The 21,251-nt window shown below is 33.4% G+C and overlaps 1 protein-coding gene across 2 annotated transcripts in view; it reads left to right on the top strand.

The window, feature by feature from the left end:
• The window catches only part of LOC143255177 (uncharacterized), an 83,679-nt gene that overhangs the window by 39,276 nt on the left and 23,152 nt on the right, over window positions 1–21,251 (top strand). Inside the window, exons 12-18 of one of the 2 annotated variants that reach the window (XM_076510430.1) lie at window positions 2,852–3,108; window positions 6,374–6,551; window positions 9,711–9,860; window positions 13,488–13,599; window positions 15,760–15,938; window positions 18,168–18,247; window positions 18,458–18,649. In XM_076510430.1, coding sequence (XP_076366545.1) covers window positions 2,852–3,108; window positions 6,374–6,551; window positions 9,711–9,860; window positions 13,488–13,599; window positions 15,760–15,938; window positions 18,168–18,247; window positions 18,458–18,649 — 1,148 coding nt within the window. Of the gene's footprint in view, window positions 1–2,851; window positions 3,109–6,373; window positions 6,552–9,710; window positions 9,861–13,487; window positions 13,600–15,759; window positions 15,960–18,167; window positions 18,248–18,457; window positions 18,650–21,251 lie in introns of both variants that reach the window. The other variant, XM_076510429.1, reaches the window with a different exon arrangement.

Here is a 21,251-nt window from a genome sequence, read left to right as displayed (position 1 = left end):
AGCAACTACACATTGAGCTATATGCTCTGTCTACCTGAGGCAATCGATCCCCGAATTTTAGGGTTCCAAGTCTTTTGACTTATCGTTAACCCACTAGGTCACAGAACTTTAGGACATCCAAGAACTGTTATGTTCAAGCCAGTTTAATGAAATATAATTGTTTTAACAACTGGTTTAACTTGTACATGAGTACTGCAGCCACTCATATATTTATTTCAATATTCCCAACATCATTTGAGCTTTGACCCAGAATAACGACAGTTCGGGATATTGACGCTCTACAAATGGATATTGATTCTAAAACTGAAATTGGCAGTTGGAAATAAGAGAGTCAGGAAGATAAGATAGATATAAAAGCTGATAAATGAACTGCTTTTCGTGATATTAATTTGCTTTATGTTTTTATTACTGGATAGTTTTTGACAAGATAGGTTTACTGTGAACTTTGGCCTCTCACTGAGTTTTGTTTTCGACGTCTGTGTTACATTGGAATCTCATGATTTCTTGTGATAAATTTATTTTTCTTTATGGAGAACACTTTCAATGTTTTATTGTATTGGTTCTTCTCCTGTTCATGTACCAGGCGATGAGCCACTACATTCAAGTGGTTCATTTCCCGTTGCCACAAAATGGCGTTATAAAAGTGACGATCGAATCCCACTGTTCAATTAGAATAGCCCTTGAGCTTGTGGTGGGTGTTGTTGGCTACATGATGCCTTCCTTCTAATCTATCATTTCAAAATTAGAAACGTCTATGTGCAGGTAGCCTTTTGTGAGGGTCAACACCAAAGAATCTTATAAAACATCTAAAGCATCCCGACAGAAACTTCCATTCATTGTGATTCTTATGAAATTACAGATGAATAAATATCTCGGACGCATTTTATTTTCAATTAAATTTAATAGCGTCCCATCACACTTTTTCGTCACTACTGAGAAAGTCCCCAAGTGGGTCAGCAATAAGTTTATGGAATTAAAACACTAAAGTACAGATTTCAAATTCTTGGGGTGGACAATATGCAGATATCCTATTGTGTAACTATGTCCGAAAACAAACTGTTTGTTATACTTCATTCCTATACCATTAACGTAATTTTGGTATCAGTAATATTCGACTATTAATTTAGTCTTTGCCATTTAGAAATTTATTTCGTTTTTATTCATGCAAGAACTACAACTTTATAATTTTGTTAAGTTGCCTTTGAGAATCACAGCTTTCAGCCATAACTCTTTATTATATCTTTGTTATAACTATTTTTGAACAGCTACCTGTTTTTTTCACAGATCTAAGAAGGTGGTTCATATAACTTTGTCCCTGAATTTGTTCTGTACTTAAAGCTTGATTTTGTGAAGTGCTTGCTTTCGTTTGTTTTTATGAATTTTGCGCAGAGCTACACAAGGGCTATCTATTCTAGCCGTCCCTAATTTAGCAGTATAAGATTAAAGGAAAGGCAGCTAGTCATCACCACCAACCGCCAACTCTTGGGCTACGCTTTTTTCAACTAATAGTGAGATTGATCGTTACAATATAGCACCTCCATGGCTGAAAGGGAGAGCACGTTTGGTGTGAGGGGAATTCAAACCCGCGATTCTCAGATTACGAGTCGTCCTAACCACCCGCCCACGCCAGACTTTTATAAAGCGATAGTCAGTTCAAATATTCAGTTCGGAAATAAGGACTATACCTGAATCCTATGAGTCTCACGTGCAAAAGAGGTGGAAATTTCCCATTACTCCTTTTCGTTTAGTAGTCAATTCTAATTTCCAATCTATCTTCTAATCAATAAAAACTTGGTATTCTCTTTAAGACAATTTCTTTAATTTTTTCATCTGTAAACAAATCTTTATCAAATATTTTCCTTCCCATCCATTTTCACACTTTTTCTGGAAATCAATTACATGTCACAACTAACATGTTCAGAAGTAGAAGCATTTCCATACTGTCAGTAACGACTATTCCAATTACTTGGGAGAAGGAAGGATTTTTTTTTTTCAAAACTACATGTCTTTAAAGGTGTTTTATAAAAATTATAAATTAAACTTTCACAGATTCATCGAGGTGAGCGAGGCCAGTGGTTAGCGTGTCGAACTTTAGAGTTGAGGGTTAGTGATTAATGTCCAGTTACCGCCAAACAAGAATAAATAGATTAATAAAAATCGTGCCTTGAGTTTTGGAGCCGTGGGTGCACTATAAGGGTGAAAGTCATGTCCCAGAGATTAGTCCGGCAATTTATTCCAAGAGTCGGTGGTAGTTGTGTTAACTAGCTGGCCAGGTGGATTAAGGCGTTCAACTCGTAATCCGAGAGTCGCGAGTTCGAATCCCCATCGCACCAAACATGCTTGCCCTTTTCAGCCGTGAGGGCGTTATAATGTTAGGTCAATCCCACTATTCGTTGGTAAAAGAGTAGCTCAAGAGTTGGCGGTGGGTGGTGATGACTAGCTGCTTTCCTTCTAGTCTTATAATGCTAAATTGGAGACGGCGAGCGCAGAAGCACTCGTGTAGTTTTGCGCGAAATAAAAAAAACCAAACCAAACCAAACCCTTATGTCTACTGCTTCAAAAACAGGACGGGCTAATGAAGGTATTTCTGATGTAGCTTTGAGCAAAATCCCACATCAGAGGAAATATGAACTTTTACGCCTACGGGATAAAGATAATGACCCTGTTATATTTACACGCACGTATGTATTTTTTTTTACACATACCAAACGTAAATGTGATTTTTTACACGACATTAATATTTGATAGAGAAGATTTTTAATTTACGACTTTAAAGTCTATCGTTTTCTAATTCAGTTTGATATTTTAAAATTCCGAACTACTGCTTATATATTCTCATCCTCTCTGTCAGATCTTGACACGGTAAACCTAACAGGTGTGTCACCATTTACGTCGTCTCGTATGTACGCAGCTCCTGTAGTGGACGCTCTGGTACCACTCGTCGTTCCCGCAGGTCAACCTTCGTGGATGTCTAAAACCAGCCAGATTAGTCTCAAAGGAAATGCCATTTACAAGTTTAGACTAAAAGCTGAACCACTGAATTATCCTTCAGCGTACAGTGAAGTTGTAATTAGAACAAACGCACCTCCAGTGTTATGTCACCTGAAGGTAATCCAACATTGGTTGATGCTGTTCTTGGACATTTGTACGGTATTGTTTTAAAATAAATTATTCATAAAACAAAAATTATCTTACTTATTCCGTTGGCTATAGCGGAATATTTGCAACAGCAATTTAATGTTTCTTTTTTCTTTGAATGAACGTTAACAAGGCTGAAATATGGAACACCTTTTTTATACCAGGTTTGATTTTACAAACTCGTCGTGAAAATGAAAAACTAAGCATTTTATAACCGGAAATTGTCTGCTCAGACAGAGACCTTTCACTCCTTCCCACACGCTATCTTACAACATTATTTCACAAACTTTCCTTCGTACTCAGTAGCATTTCTTTGCTACATGCATTCCTCGAGATGAAGTGTTTAGAAACATTTTTTAATCTAATATTTTCATGTTGGTTGTTCAAATAATCTTGAAAACAAGTTTCATCAAAGTTGTCCCTCAAAGTTTGAAACTTTTAAACTATGTTGACAATAGTTTTGTTTTAGTTTTTAAAAATAAATCTGGTACTCAAGAATTTCAAAACTATCTGAACAATCAACATAAAAATATTAGATTTACAGTTGAAGAACTAACAGTTAATAGTTTACTTAGTTTTATTAGACACTAAGATTGTTAATCTCGGTAGAAGTTTTGACACCGTTATCATAAGCCAGTTTTTACACGACAGTTTTCTTACTTTGATGTTTTTTTAACTTTTCGAATTTAAAAAGAACCTAATTTATAATTTAATTCATCAGGCTTATAACATAGTGAGTTATTTTTCTTCTTTCTAAGATGAAATACAAAACAAAAACATTGTTTCCTGCACAATTAATTGATTAATTAATTAAGAATTATTTAAAATGTTTGGACACTCCTAATACTAGTAAACAAACTGAAAATAAAGAAATGGTTTATTGTATTTTACCGTTTATTGGTAATCGTTCCACATAATTAAGGAAACAAATTTATTTTGAATAACAAAATCAACCCTAATTTAAATTCGGAACTGTTTTTAAACCATTGGTTTATTTAAGTAATTATTTTAAATATGAAGACAGAAATACCTTTAACGGATCACTATTACGTTATATATATAAATTTACATGTTCAAAGCATATAATCAGTCGTCCATTCTTCGCCACTGTTTCAGAATTGCGATACAAACGTGTCTTCTACACACTTAAACTATAGTTACACGAAGGCTATCTGCCCTAGCCGTCTCTAATTTAGTAGTGTAAGACCACAAGGAAGGCAATTAATCATCACCATTCACCGCCAACTCTTGGGCCACTCTTCTATTAACGAATAGTGGGATAGACCGTAACAATATAATGCCTTCACAGCTGAAAGGGCGAGCAAGTTTAGTGTGACGAGAATTCGAACCCGCGACCCTCATATTACGAGCCGAGTTCCTTAACCATCTGACCATGCCGGGCCACGTTCTGAGTTAAACATTATTCTAAGTGTTAATGTACTTGCTCAAAGACTTTTTTTTTTTTTTTTTTGATATTCGCGTACAGCTGCAGAATAAACTGTTTTTTTATATCACTCCCTAATTTTGAGCTGATGAACGAAAAGGAAAACAGGTAATTAAAATCACCCACCGTTAAGTCTTGGAAATCCCCTAATCGAAGAGTGGAATTTAACCGTCTCTCTTGTAAAACAGCTGCAGCCTCAAAGTGCGGAAGGCGATTTTGCGACAACGAGGCACAAGCCTTTAAAATACATAAGGAGGTAACCATTGGGTTAACGTTAGGGTTCACATAGAGATACTAGTATACTCCTTCGCAGCGGATGTCTCATACTTTGTTTCTGTTTATTTGTTTATCAATATGCCATACAAATTATGTTTTTATAATATGATGCTTTGTTTCACTTAAGCGATAAATTTCGATCATAGTTTCTAATAAGTTTGATTAGAATCTGGGCCTAGTGTGATCTGTGTTTCAATGGAGGTCATATTTGTAATAAAAGCCACTTTTTATTCAAGATAGAGGTTTTTATCTTTAACTTCAGCGATAATTCTTCGGGTTTATAACGCTAAATATCAGGTTTCGATATCTGTGATGTAGATTTGTGTTGAATAAATGAATATACAAATTTTACTTTAACTATGGGAGACTCTTAAATATGACGTTGATTTAAAATTAAGCGATTATAAACACTAGCGAATTTTTGTATTTTGTGATTTTTCTTGTACCTGAAGTATTTCATGTTACATATATGTATCTTGAACGTATTTTTTCTCTTTTGTATATAAACATGTTTACCAAAATGAGATAGTTTCTAGAAAACAATTAACTAACGTTCAACAAACACAAGTAACTTCTGTTTGTCCACAGTATGCACTTTGTTGTATATCTTTGTCTTCTTAGCCTGAAACATAACTATTACACATAACAACAATAAGATAAAAAAAAATTGTATTCCACCCCTGAGCTTTAATACATGCAGTGTTTGCAGAAGCGAAACTCCACTCTAACCCCTTTCATTGGCTTAACCAAAAGTGTGAGGGCTTCTAACGTTAAATGTCCTATTACGATACCTGTGTTGGGCAGAACATACAGATAGCTCATTGTGTAGTTCACTGCTGAACAACAAACAAGTAAATAGAAGAGAAAAACAGTTTGAGGAAAATTATTTATTTCAACTGTTTACAGAACTTAGTCCAAGTAAAATAGCTTGGCTTCTGTGAAAGTTTTCTTATTTAGATTTACTCTTTACTTTAATTTCAAAACTATTATTTTTACTTGTTGTTCATAATATGGTTTATAAGTTAAACTGTATCAGCCATAATGAGATGTTTTGGTTGTGTTTATAAGATTCTCATTGTTGATTTTCTATAACACAAACATACAACGTACGTAAATATATAATGGAACAACTTGTATAGAACCAAGCGGTAGATTATTACTTTTTAGCTTGTATTTCATAAAGATTAACTTATAAGGAAAGAAGACCTAGAAGGACTAACTACTTAGAAATCAAAATTGAAATTTAATCATTTTAAAGTTTCTGAACAAAATGTGTTTGAAATATTTTATATTGTGTTTCAATAACATACAATAATGTAAGTTTATTAACCGTTCCGTAGAATGTATACATAGAATATTTAATTATATTTTTTATGACAGTTAACTTACAATTTGAGAACAATTACTTTGATGACCAAATAAAATTTAATTAAAAATGTATGAAGTAACAAATACCACGCACACATGCTTATATATATATATATATACTTTTTTTTTTTCCTTTTTTTCTTTTAGAAACGTACTGAAAAAAGAGCCGGTCTAACTTGGCGATATATGACAGCGACAGAAGGATGGAAAGATGACGCTTCGGATTACCCATTGAAATACACATTCTACACGGGTAATAATTACAGACTAAGAACCATCACTTTGGCACCGGCTGTTGTGAAATACGTGTATCAACCAAAATACGGTTCGTACTAAAAACTTGTCAAATGTTGATCTAATTTAATTTATTACGGATATTCTGACCTGTCTTATTCGTATTAGTCAAGGCCCTCTAATTAGATATTAAATATCTAATTGTAAGAGCGGATAGTCTTCGTGTAGCTTTGCGAGAAATTCCAAAACAAACAGTCTAATTGTATTTTATGGACCATACTTAAAGGGTAAAAATAAAAAGATTTAGCGACGTAAAAATAATAACAAACCTCAAACTTTAGAATTACGATATTATCATCTTCAGACGGGTTCATTAGAATTAGAAAATCAGTAACAACATGTTATACACACATTTTATTAAATGAAACTTGCCCTCTATAAGTGTAACCTAATTAACTAAGTTGTATTCATATGTTAGATAGAAATTATTCTATTTGACGTAAATATAATTTCTTCATAGAATGTACTTTATGCACTGGTGGCCTTTCCTAAAATTACAATCACACGTGCGATCAATATATTAATATTACAATCCTGACTGGATATCTGATTTTGTTGTGTACGTAAAAGTTACATTTAACGCAGCCCGACATGGCCAAGTGGTTAGGGAGCTCGACTGGTAATCTGAGGGTCACGGGTTCGAGTATACGTCCCACCAAACATGCTTGCCCTTTCAGCCGTAGGGGTGTTACTATGTGACGGTGAATTTAACTATCCGCTGGTAAAAGAATAGCCGAAGAGTTGGCAATGAGTAGTGATGACTAGCTGCCTTCCCTCTAGTCTTACACTGCAAAATTAGGGACGACTAGCGCAGATAGTCCGCGCGAAATTCAAAAACAGACAAAGCATTTAACGCATATTATGAATTGAAATTCACTTGCAAGTTCGGTAAACTTAAGTTAATCTATCGTTTCCTATGCCTAGTGTTTTTATTTGTGTTATAGTCACCACACTGAACCTATATTTACATAGAAAATGAATAATGTGTAACAGTTTTGCTCATAAGTTATTATTTAGCAGATAAGTTGTTTAAGATACCAAACATGTAAACTTATTTAAAAAAAATACACTGCTGCACGAAGCCTTGTTTTCATTCTTCAGTATGACCTACCTTATCCAGGGTTACTGATGGGATTGGAATTCTCCGAAACTGGTATAGATCAGTGACAAGTGGTGAATCGAATAATATATTTGACTCAATATATTTATGTAACGTGGATTTTTTTTAAACGAATGCATGACTTGTAATTTACTTGTTTTAAGGATGTTAATATTTTGTATAATGAGCATTTGTAAACTGAATTATTTTCTAGTGACCGACTTCTCTTTGTGTCTTTGTTAAGCTTTACTGCAAACCTTAATTTAACTACAGAAAAGATGACAACAGTTTTAAAAATGCGCAGATAATCGCGGCTTCTAGGTGTCAGAGCGATAGACAACGTCTAAATCTTTCGTACAAGGAGATAGCAAAAACAAAACAACAACAAAAAGTACAAATCTTTTCACTCCTATGGTTTCCTGTCTCTATTGTTAGTATCAGTAATTTGTGACCACAGCAACTAACCTCAAAAATCAGAATTAAATATTATAAAAACTTAGTAAAATATTATAATGATAACAATATATTATTTTATGAAATGGAAATCTTTACTGTTATTGATATTTTCGGCCATAACCCCAACAATATCTCATGAGACTTAACCGACTTAAAAGGTTTAAGTTAATCCGAAATCCATATAGTCTACCATGGCAAAATAATCTTAACAAATATAAAAAATAAAATAAATGAGAAGAAATATGTACCTGTATAAAATATCATAACCAATACTATTGATGAAACTATAAAGAAGTATTGCCTTATTACTTTGTTTACAAGAAACTAGATGTTCTGCTGTTCTTAAAATCTCGCGAGTCCCGGTATGGTCAAGCGTGTTAAGGCGTGCGACTCGTAATCTGAGGGTCGCGGGTTCGCATCCCCGTCGCGCCAAACATGCTCGCCCTTTCAGCCGTGGGGGCGTTATAATGTGACGGTCAATTCCACTATTCGTTGGTAAAAGAGTAAAAGAGGGTGGTGATGACTAGCTGCCTTCTCTCTAGTCTTACACTGCTAAATTAGGGACGGCTAGCACGGATAGCCCTCGAGTAGCTTTGTGCGAAATTCAAAAACAAACAAAAAATCTCGTGATACCAGTCTAAACAAATTATGTCTGATTCCCCATTGAAAGCACAAAAATCAGCGTGACGATGTTATTTCAGATTAGCATTTTATTATCAGAAATTGTACCAGTACTAACCTGTAGCCAGTGTTTTGATAAGAAAATTATAATAAAGATCCATGATACCAGCGTTTAATAATACCCACAGTCTTAACGGTTGCAAGTGGTAAGCATGTGGAAGCGGTTTAAAAAACAAAATAGATTACATCTCATTACATACTTTCTTTTCGTTGACCACTTTCTGCCTTATATTGTAATGACCAAACTACATTTAACGCTGTATAGGATAACTATTTTCCAGATTCACTAGCGATCAGTTATCACTAATGCTAATGAAACCTAATCGCGTTTCTAAAAATGGCGAACTTACTTCACTTAATATTATTGATCTCTCATTTATCTTGTCAAAATTTCGCAGCCGTCATATTTGATACCATATATATTTAATGGTAATGGAGTAAGGTGTGACATAACGTAAAATCTCCAAATCGCGGATTCGAATCCCCGTCACACCGAATATAAACATCTTTCAGCCGAAAGGGTATTATATGTAACAATCAATCCCACACTTCATTGGTAAAAGAGTAGCCCATGAGTTATCGGCAGCTGGTTGATTAACAGTCTTCCCACTAGTCTATCATTGTGAAATAGGTGTAGCTTTTCGCGAAATTCCAACCAAACCAATCCTTCTGTAATAAACATTATTAGCTTTACGTAACTATTTTTAATGAAGATGAAAATCTATGTGAAAGTAAAATTTGTTAAAAGTTTCATTAAACATTTTATTAATTCAATGTAATTCAATAATTTGTTGCGATTGCTAGCGGGAAATTTTGAAATTAAATAAAAATCTGATCAAATTCATTAAAAATCGCATGCACAACACAATTTGTTTGCCTAATTCTAAGTTATTACACACACACTACCAAGTTCAAAAAAGACGTTACATGTTTGATTTTTATGATAAATTACAGGTACGCAAGAAATTTATGGCGTCAAGGTGTGTGATAGCTTCGATTCTTGTTCCTCAAAGATGGGTGTCAGTTTCTTTTTGAAAAGAGAGCCTTCTGGCGAAAATGAAACTGCTGAAGTTGAAGACTTGATAACTACGAAGCTAAATGATGGTTCGTGTGATTATATGTTAAATAATAGTTTATATATCGTGAATGTTACTACAAGGTGTGTTTTGCGTCTCATTATTTGCATGAAGACGCGAGGGAATAATGTGTAAACCAGTAATAATTTAACTTTTTGTTTGGTTTGTTTTATTTTAAATCGAAAATGTGTCAGGAAACGAAACTCCGATCAAAATAATTAGGTTAATATTGAGCCTTTCCTTTAAAATTCGTATAATTATAGAAGATTTGTTAAGCTCAGTTTGCATTTATGTTGAGAATAATACACAAAATAGGTTAGACAGTTTTATTCGTAGGCCAACGTCCACTTAGCTGTATCAAACATTTGTATGGGTAATTTTTTTTATATAAAGAGTCTTGATACATTTTGTACTATAGCGATTATGTGGTATAATTCTAATATATTGTTGTTCAGCGCAATTCACCAGAAGAGTGAGGATTTACCCATAACTTAAACCCTGGATCGCAAAACCAGGAGTGATGTTTGGTGCGTTAAGCCGGGAGTGTTGTTTGGTGCGTTAATTCCCAAACAGAACTTTTCGATGCCCTTTAAAAAAAAAAAAATCTAAATAGCGTTTTGGGCTCCTTGGAATATTTGGAATCTGAATTGCCCACCAGTGTGAAAGAATTCACACTAAACATCAAGATATGTCAAAGTACAACTCATATCCTCCAGAAAAATTTTCACACATAACAGGGCTCTAAGTAGCTGCACATGTTGGACCATATAATATCTATTTTCTCAGTTATGTAAAGCCGTTTTCTTCGTAAGTTTTGTCGATATAGATGTCCGAGGAACGCTTACGAAGCTTACTCATTATTTTAATGTGTACTAACCATAATGTGACGCAGACAATAAGAATGATAAATAGATGTTTAGCAGTATCTCTTGTCTGAATTGTATTTACGCGTATACTTGGAATCTTAAAGAGCATTTTTAGCCCCGACATAGGGGCTCATATAATGGCTCTGAGATATGTTTTTTTTTCCCTTTAAGTACAAACTTTTAGCTCACAACGCCATCGCTTGACCGATTTGAGTTCTAATTACAGCCGCGGCTATTGAGGGTTCCCTTTTATTTTCTAACATGACGTTTTTTTGTTCTTAGGTGAAGATAAGCACAATGGCTGTAGTAACCTAAGTGTAAGAAAGTGTTATGATGAATTAAAACTCTATTTCTGAGCTATGACGAAGCTGTAAAAGACTGGAAATAGTGTTAAAAACAAAGTGGAAACAATCTTTTATAATTCATACACAAGCCAAATATGAGTCCCATGTATTGGACAACAATACTTTCGACATATTTTTGGATAAGTTTAGCCAAATATATAGGTATACCTATAGCACTGATAAGAATTTGACAGCAAATATTCGTTAATTAGTTAGTCACACCGTGTTTTTTGTTTAACTTGGGACATGGTGTTGGGTAAAACACAATACGAGGCCTAACTAATTGATAAATGAATATTTGATGAAAAATTCTTATCAAAGCTATAAGTGTAACTGCCAGTTTGGTTCTCAATTTTGATTTAATTCCTTTTTTGGCCGCTCCTTGTTTCTCACACTCAAGATGTTTTTGATTAGATATCACGACTTTTTTCAATACACACAGACTGCAGCAAGTACGAAACTAACGCTCTGTAGTAACCAACATTAGCTTTATGATTGCAATTCTGTTATTTAAAATAGATCTATATTTTATAGAACTAGTCAGGTTCTCTATATATATGATGGTTGTTTTTTCTCTCTGAAACAGTGTTAATAACTTTCTTTGTAGTAACGCAATGGAATCTAGATTAACAGTTTCTTATCATCACTTGCATGCACTCGATAAAGCCGTATCAAGCACCATTAGTTACGCTAATTTCTTAAGCTAATATAAAGTGAAGCTAAACACTCTTTAATTAGGCGAGCTTCATATCATGTTACAAATTTGTTCTTAAAAATTACTAGTCAATATTCAATAATAACCTCTATGATTCTCTTGAAAACTTGAGCTAGAAACAGCTAATACAGTTTGCCAATACTTTTGTATCTACACGTGCTTTCACTCTATTATTTTACTTCTCTCAATCAATTGTATTTAATCCAAATGATAAAAGCCTGGCATAGCCAGATGATTAAGACATTTGACTCGTAATCCGAGGATCGCGGGTTCGAATCCGTGTCGCACCATACATGCTCACCCTTTCAGCCGTGGGGGCGTTATAATGTAATGGTCAATCCCACTATTTGTTGGTAAAAGAGTAGCCTAAGAGTTGTCGGTGGGTGGTGATGACTAGCTACCTTTTATATAGTCTTACACTGCTAAATTATGGATGGCTAGCTCAGATAGCTCTCGTGTAGCTTTGCGCGAAATTCAAACCACTCTAATGATAAAAATAAAAACTGTATACTTGTACTAAAAAAAAAAGCTTTTTGTATAGATAGGAACAAACATTTTGGTCAAAATTGGGCAGTTTTTCTTCAATACCTTTCCACTTGTGGTTTATATTTAGACCAACTTTGACACCCAGTTGTAGCCTATAAAGATCTATTAGAAAAGAATCAATAAACGTTAAGTGTGTGTTGATATTAAATAAAAAGGGAAGAATTTCAATAGAAATTGAAAATTTTATATTTCTTGTATTTTTAATAGGTTTTCTTAAAATATGATAAGTGAAGTAAAGAGCTAATAGACAAATTCACAAAAAATATGTGAGAGTTTTGATCACCGCAGTTCAAGCTACAGAAATGGAAAATCTCTAAGCTTTCACTCTTGTTGATAACATACAGTGTGTCGTGCAGGTTATTTTTGTCGCACGACACACTACAGTGTGTCTTGATTATCGATATTTTCTTTAGTCTCGAAGAAAAACATAAAATTAAATTTATAGTTTCGAAATTACAATGTTGAAATTTTAGTGAATTTTTGTCGTAACATTTATTGTCTGACGCAAAGCAAAATAATTTGTCTTTGCTTTAAATTTGTAAAAGCTTCATTTACAATATTGCATTCTTAACTATTTTCAATACAGAAAATTCTGACGCCAAAATTTAAATATGTATATATAAGCCTTGAATGAGCTAGTGGTTAAATGTTCGACTCGCAATTTGTAGGTCACAGTTTAAAATTCCCATCACTGAACGTATTCGTCCTTTCAGCCGTGAGGAGTTTTAATGTGATGATCAATCCAACTATTCGTTGGTAAAAGAGTAGCCCAAAAGTTAGTGGTGGGTGGTGATGACTAGCTGCCTTTCCTTGAGTCTATTAATTAGGGATGGATAGCGCAGATAGCTCTCGTCTAGCTTTGCGCGAAATTCAAAACAAACCAAACCCTGTACATATATATTTATTTAGAAAACGTATAGTATGTAACATATATTACATTGTGTTAGTTATACTCGAAAGCAAACTTACAGCGTGCTTTTGTTTTCAAGTTGAAACATAAACAATACATTTTTACACTCGTGTTAAATATGAATAAATGTTTATATCTTATATGTTGTTAAAGACTGATATTATATTGTGTAAAAACTGTTTTATGCATATACGTTGACTTTAACTGGCTGTGATTTAAATTTAATCAAAATGTAGGAGATTGAATATTTTCATCCTGTTTTTATATATTTCAGGTGACTATGACATCGCGTTTGCAACTGCCTTGATGAACAGACACATCCTACGTAAACCGTCCCTTCGCATTCAAGACATTATCGATAAATTTTCAAAGCATCTCTTGAACAGGTTTTATGTTCTATGCAGTTTATCAACGTTCATTTATAGAATATTTCCCAAATGTCCACTATTTTAAACATTTTTCTCTTTTCTTTAACGTTATGATTGTCATTTCAGTATTTCAAAAATCTCTATTGTGTTGTATGAAAAATATGGGCTTTCAGCGAACTTGATACGAATTGAAATAACTTAACGAATGCATAACAAACAGTACATTATTCTTAGGTAAGAAATTATTTTAGAAGAACAGTACCTCATTCACGTATGGTTAAAAACCAAAGTCTATAATACAGTCTTGCAGAAGATCAGTACCTCCTTCAAGTGCAGTTAAAAACTAAAGTATACAATACAGTCTTGCAGAAGAACAGTACCTCATTCAAGTACAGTTAAAAAATAAAGAATAATAGTACCTCCTTCAAGTACAGTTAAAACTAAAGTCTACAATACAATGTTGCAGAAGAACAGTACCTCCTTCAAGTACAGTTAAAACTAAAGTCTACAATACAGTCTTGCAGAAGAACAGTACCTCATTCAAGTACAGTTAAAAACTAAAGTCTACAATACAATGTTGCAGAAGAACAGTATCTCCTTCAAGTACAGTTAAAAACTAAAGTCTACAATACAATGTTGTACAAGAACAGTACCTCATTCAAGTACAGTTAAATACTAAAGCCCACAATACAATTTATTATAATTTAATCACGTTAAACCTTATGAGTAGGTTGGTTTTAATTTTTATCATTGTATCTACATGTATGCACACAATATAGGATATATATGTATATACGTCTTCAGAAAGCGACTTGGTCCCTACCATTATGTGTAAAGCTATCTAGGATTTATTTATATAGTAAAATTATTAGTCTATGTATAAATAGTTAGTTAACTCACAACTAAAAACTTTGTACCATCAGAGGGGTGGATTGGGGGGTATGGTACATGCATAACTATACTGAAAAAAATTACTTGCCTGAAATTATTTTTATCGTATTATAAAACACTTTGACATATTTATCGAAAACGTTTTAATATTTAGATGCCAGAAGAATTAACCTTACTAATTACGTTAAGACGTAATATGTAATCATATTTATATCAACTATATGACATATTCACTACCATTTCGTTTTTACGCGAAACAGTTGTTATGTTTCGGACGCAGTCCGTGGCACAGAGACAAGTCTGTAGGCTTATAGCGGGTTTCGATACGCGAAGTGGACCCGCCCATTTTGTAAGAAACCCACAAATATTTTGAACTGCTTAGTTTTTCTACGAACCACTTTAGTATGATTCCAACAACAACTGGAACAAAAATAGAAAATGGTGTGTCGATTTATGGTTCCAATAAGACACTGATAAAACTAACTCGTTATATTTAATGTTATGTCATGAGAACAACACTTTCGTGTAAAAGATGTGAGAGAAATCCAGTTGCAAGGAGCTTCTTGTGGTACTAATTTATAATTACCACTCCCCAGTGGCACAGCGGTACGTTTTAGAACATACGACGGTAGAAACCGGGTTTCGCACAGATAGCCCACTGTGTAGTTTTGTGCTTAATTCCAAACAAAAACAAACAAACCATAATCACCGTTACAATTAGCATTGAACCTGAGAATTAGTAGCCTAAACATTCCATATTTCTGACCTACGAGGCAAGAAAAATTATATATATATATATGAACGTGTGTGTTTAATGGAATGTTTAGTCTAAGCTTCAGGTTACTTCTAGGGTGTAGACCGGGCATCACTTAATTGTTACCGTGCCGTACTATGAATTTGAAGGCTTATTATTTGCATCTCAGTATCACAAGATAGTTCTCCGCACTTCGAGACCGTGTGTAAGTTATAAAAGTGACAGTCAAATCCCACAATTCGATTGGAGCAGTCCAAAAACTGTTGGGAAGTGCTGTCTACTAGCTGCTGTCTCTCTATTCTATCAATTTAAACGTAGGTTAAATAACACAAATACCTTTCTCTGTAGTTTTGTACAAATTTCCAAAACAAATAAACTTATTTGATATGCAATTTCGAGAAGCCCAGGTAGCAACATATATAAGCTCCTATTTTATCTATTTATGGAGTTGTTATTTTGGAATGTTCCCTACATGTTTGTCGATTAGTACGGTAGTAAGATCTAAGATTAATATTTTCCTCTTGCTTTTGCAGCTTAAGTACAGATTCCAGAAACGATGCTTATGTAGATGAAGCTGCGAGCTTTCTGCGTTCGGTTGTTCGGGAGCTAAATGCCAAGCTCCTTAATATCGAACTTAGGAATAACACCATTATCACCCTTGTCAAGCTGAAAAACAGTATTCTTGAAAGGTATCGATTCAAAGAAGAAAAAGGTGATTTAGAAGTTCAAATAGGTAAACAATTTATTTAAACACATTGACATGAAAAAGCGCCACCTTGATGCTATTTCTTATAATGTTAAACATTCGGGTAAAATATAGAAAATTAAATAAAAGTACTGTTTTATTTTATTGTGAGAAAAGTACTGCATGAAAAAATGATAACGCTTTTATTTTTATTAAAAATTCAAAGTTATCTATTACTTTCTGGCATACAGTATTGGGTTTTAAATTACATAGGCCTGCGATAGTTTTTATTGTCTTGAATTTTTACATGTTTGAATGTAATTCCTGTATGAAGAATTTGAGTGTGATATCCATTTTTTCCAACACGTACAGAATTTTTATGAAACGTCATATGTGCTTTTACATAAGTAAATTATTTTCATTGAAATCAAGTCACATTTTGTTATGCTTAAAATGTTGACAACCGCTGGCTACAGATTTCTCTAGACAAATCGCGACGTAAGAGTCTTATTGATCGTTCTAGAACCCAAACATAATAATAAAACAATATTCATTGTGGTTAACGAAATAGTGTTTTGATCTAAGTAAGTTTTTCTTTCCCATTTGTAAAATATCGGCCTGGCATGACCAGGTGTTTAAGGCACTTGACTCGTAATCTGAGGGTCGCGGGATCGAATCCCTGTCGCACCAAACATGCTCGCTCTTTCAGCCGTAGGGGCGTTATAATGTGACGTTCAATTCCACTATTTTTTGATAAAAGGGTAGTCTAAGAGTTTGCCATGGGTGGTGATGACTAGCTGCCTTCCCTCTAGTCTTACATTTCTAAATTATGGACGGTTAGTGCAGAAAGTCCACGTGTAGCTATGAGCGAAATTTAAAACAAACAAACGTTGTAAAATATCCTGACGTGATAGAAAAAATAAAGAATATTATTTACGAAATATAGGTGGCTGAATTATGGAAAATTCGTCATTAAAACCAAAACAACTTTTATGAAGCTTAAATTTGAAGGCATGTGGTGGTAGTTCCTCGGCGGAACGGTGCTAAGGCTTCGGACTTAAAGCGTTAAAATTTGCTGGAAACAGCAGATAGCTCAACCTGGCTTCGTGCTGAAACAGTCAAAAAAGTGAACTTTCACTCTAGTTCTAGTTCGTTCTAACGAGCGATATTACGTTTTCAAACATTAAATTCAGAGAACATTGAAAACGTTTCTAATATAAACTTAATTTACCCCTAAATATAGGATTCAATGTTTATGTTTAAATATGTAATTAACTAAACAGTAGGACAGTATTACCTTATAATAATATAAAATAATTAAAATCGGTTAATTCATTCTTTAACTAAGGTTTGATTTTTGTTTTCTATTCAAGTAACATTAGCGAAATCAGTTTAACTTGTAGGAATGGTTAGATCAAAGTCGGTAACATCTTTTTTACTTTTGCAAACGCTGGTAAAACAATAATAACAACGACTCACCCAAATGTTTCCTTTCGAAATTTTTCTTTGTATTGAAATTCAGTGTACTGATCTAATTCGTGGCAACTGTCGAGAGAATTTCGAAATGTATTATTCCGCTGATGCTGAGTCTATTTTATATACATTGCAAAATGTTGCAATATACGTCTTTAATCGGTCGTTACAGAAATAAAGTGAAAAGGAGCCTCTTTCTAGTGGTTTTCCAAAGATTTAAAACAGTTTTTGTCGGAGACGAGAGATTATGTTTGTTCATATTAATTTAGTTTTAAATCGTTTTATGTTTATCATGTGGTTATTTTATTAACCAAAATTAACTTTTACTAATTCTACATGTGTATAATAATTGTTAGTATAATAAATTATGTTTATTGAAATGAAAATATATTTTTTTATTTAATTGTTGTTTCTTTTTTAATTTCGTGCAAAGCTACACCAGGGCTATCTGCTATAGCCATCCCTAATTTATCAGTGTAAGACTATAGGGAAGGCAGCTAGTTATAACCACCCACCGCCGACCCTTGGGCTACTCTTTTACCAACTATTAGTGGGATTGACCGACACATTTTAACGCCTCCACGTCTGAAAGGGCGAGCATGTTTGGTGTGAAGGGTATATGAACCCGAGACCCACAGCTTATGAGTCGAGCGCCCTAACCACTTTGCCATACAGGCACCCGTTTACGTATTGTTTCTCTGAAAGTTAAAGACCAGATTGTTAACTAAGTTTGTCTACGAACTTTAATAAACTTATATTTTATATTTTTTTCAATTTCTTCAGTGTCGACAACAAATGAAACTCGAACAAAAACAACGAAAATTGGAACAAGAAGGGTGAAGAAAACCCTGCCAAATGATTTAGTATGTTCTCAAACTAGTAACACATACTTTTGCTTATTTAGAACTTCTACATTTTTACCATGTAATACGGTATTTTAGCAAAACTAAATATTTGGTATTCAAATAAAGTGAAATTTGGGAAAATGATATATATATATATATGTGTGTGTGTTTTTTGTGCTTACTCATTTTTTTAAAAATATGTATCTCGCATTTATTTCGCTGTTCTAGGAAAAAATTATGTGGGGCATAGACAAACTAATGGTAGCCAGGTTTTCTGAGGAAGAGAGTATGAAATGGTTGCTAGGAAACCAAACTTTGTACCTGGCTGGAAGATGCCATTACAACTTTAATCAAAAGTTTCATCTCAAAAAAGCTAACAACGGTATCGTTTTCTTAGAGAAAAAGAGTTTAGATTTCTCAGTGAGTATTTTCACTTCGAGTGCATCGTAATTCTATGTCCAGTTGTAAGATAAAAAAAACTAAGGTGGAACTTAGAAACGTAGAATTCTATCAGTGATATACAAAGTCAAAACACCCGTTTTACATTTTTTTTAGAATCATCTATCGAATAAAACAATTGCCTCTGGCAATAAAATCATTTTCAGAAAAAAACAAATAAACCAAGCAACATTCGTGTTTTCTTACATAAATTCGCTTACTTTATTTTAATTTTCTGTGGTTATTTGGATTTCACGATTTTTAAAGAAAGAATATACAAATCTGTGATCAAATTAGTTATGTATCAAATAAGCTTACAATTTAACTCAGCTGACAATAGAATATTTCGTTTTACGTTCTCATATCAATAAATAATCTCAAAACACGTGTAATGCATCTCGATATATACCAATATAAAAGCATTGTTGGAGTTTGGACAACAAACTCGAGCCAAATACAAGCGGTCAGCAAGCCAATCTGAGGATGGAAACATTGAACTAAGGTTCGAGCTACCAGACACCAATTACATCAAACTATTTTCTAATGTTAAAAAACTACCGAAAAATAAACCTTTATGTAACGTGACATTAGTGGTGTAACAAATCGTTTCATTTAAACACCATATTTTGTGTTTTATAGATACGTGCGTACAAATTATATTGTTTTTTTAGTGTTTTAATATAGGCAGGTATTATTAGTATTATTAATGTAAAAATAACAGGTTTAAAGCTGTCTAAATCCAAAATACAAATTTCAAAGTTTTTTTCTTTGAGTTTAACTGTAGTCCTTCGATTTTTCAACTGCTTTACGGTGAGAAGACGAATTCAATAATGTGATAAACTAATATTCTATTTTTATTTATATTTCTACATCAATGTTCGTACTCTTAGTTCTAGTGAAATGGATTTTTTTATGTTAAGAAAAATAATAATTTACTCAAGTTGTTATGTGACAAGTAACGTAAATGTTTGTATATTTATATATTAAACTTCAAATTGAATGTAAATAATGTTTTTGTTTGACACATCAGTATGCTATTTCGAATATTAGGTTTTAGTATGTTTCACACTATTGTTTATTTGTTTTAAATTTCGAACAAAGATACACGAGGGCTATCTGTGCTGACCGTCCTTAACTAACAATGAAAGGCTAGAGTGAAGGCAACTAGCTGTCAAAAACCTCCGCTAATTCTTGGGTTACTGTTTTACCAACGAATAGTGGGATTGACCGTGACATTGTAAGTCTTCCACGGCTGAAAGGGCGAGCATGTTTGGGATAACGGGGATTCCATCCCGCGACCCTCAGATTACGAATGGAGCGCCCTAACCACCCGGCCATGTCAGAACAGGATCACAATATTAAACATGTGATTGTTTAATATCCTCTTTAGAAAACTAAACTGACATGTGATATTTTGTTCTTTTGAAAAACAACAACAACCATGCCAACTATCTTTCTTATTTTCTAATGTAATGAACAATAACGATAATGAAACGATTATGTTATCTCTTCACCGATATCTTATGGTATTTACTCTTTAAAGTCGACTTATTTATGTATACATTATGATAGTATATCCTTCTCATATATTTATATTTAAAGAAATAATCAATATTGTTTGTTTGTTTTTCGAATTTCGTGCAAAGCTACACTAGGGCTATCTGCACTAGCCGTCCCTAATTTAGCAGTGTAGGATTAGAGGGAAGGCAGGTAGTCATCACACCCATCACCAACTCTTGGGTTACTCTTTTACCAGCGAATAGTGGGATTGACAGTCACATTACAACTCCCCCACGGCTGAAAGTGCGAGCATATTTATTGTGACAGGGATTCGAACCCGCGACACTCAGATTACGAGTCGAGCAACAGAGAATATAGTAAAGTTTCAAGTTATGTCCATAATATCATATAAGCTAAACTACAGAAATACAATAAAAAAGTTTTTGCTCAAAATACGATATGATTAAAAAGTTATTTCAATCTTCTCCTTAATTGGTTGATATAAGGAACCCAGAAGTGTTTTAATTTGTTGATATAAAGAACCCAGAAACGTTTTAATTAGTTGATATCGTGTATTTTTATTATAGCAAAGTCATATGGGTCTAGCGCAGCGGGAGACTAATTAGTTGATGTAAGGAACCTAATACTGTTTTAATTAGTTGATATAAAGAACCTAATACCGTTTTAATTAGTTGATGTAAAGAACCTAATACCGTTTTAATTAGTTGATATAAAGAATCTAATACCGTTTTAATTAGTTGATGTAAAGAACCTAATACCGTTTTAATTAGTTGATATAAAGAATCTAATACCATTTTAATTAGTTGATATAAGGAACCTAATACCGTTTTAATTAGTTGATATAAAGAATCGAATACCATTTTAATTAGTTGATATAAGGAACCTAATATAGTTTTAATTAGTTGATATAAAAAACCTAATATCGTTTTAATTAGTTGATATAAAAAACCTAATACAGTTTTTATTAGTTGATATATAGAACCCAAAGCGTTTTAATTAACTGATTTCTTTATTTGTTTTAAAGTTAAAGAAAAACCTGCGTAACTGGCTATCTGTGATCTGC

The sequence above is a fragment of the Tachypleus tridentatus genome, chromosome 7 (assembly GCF_004210375.1).
Source record: "Tachypleus tridentatus isolate NWPU-2018 chromosome 7, ASM421037v1, whole genome shotgun sequence".
NCBI classification, from domain to species: Eukaryota; Metazoa; Arthropoda; class Merostomata; order Xiphosura; family Limulidae; genus Tachypleus; species Tachypleus tridentatus.
This window is presented reverse-complemented; position numbering and strand designations above follow the sequence as displayed.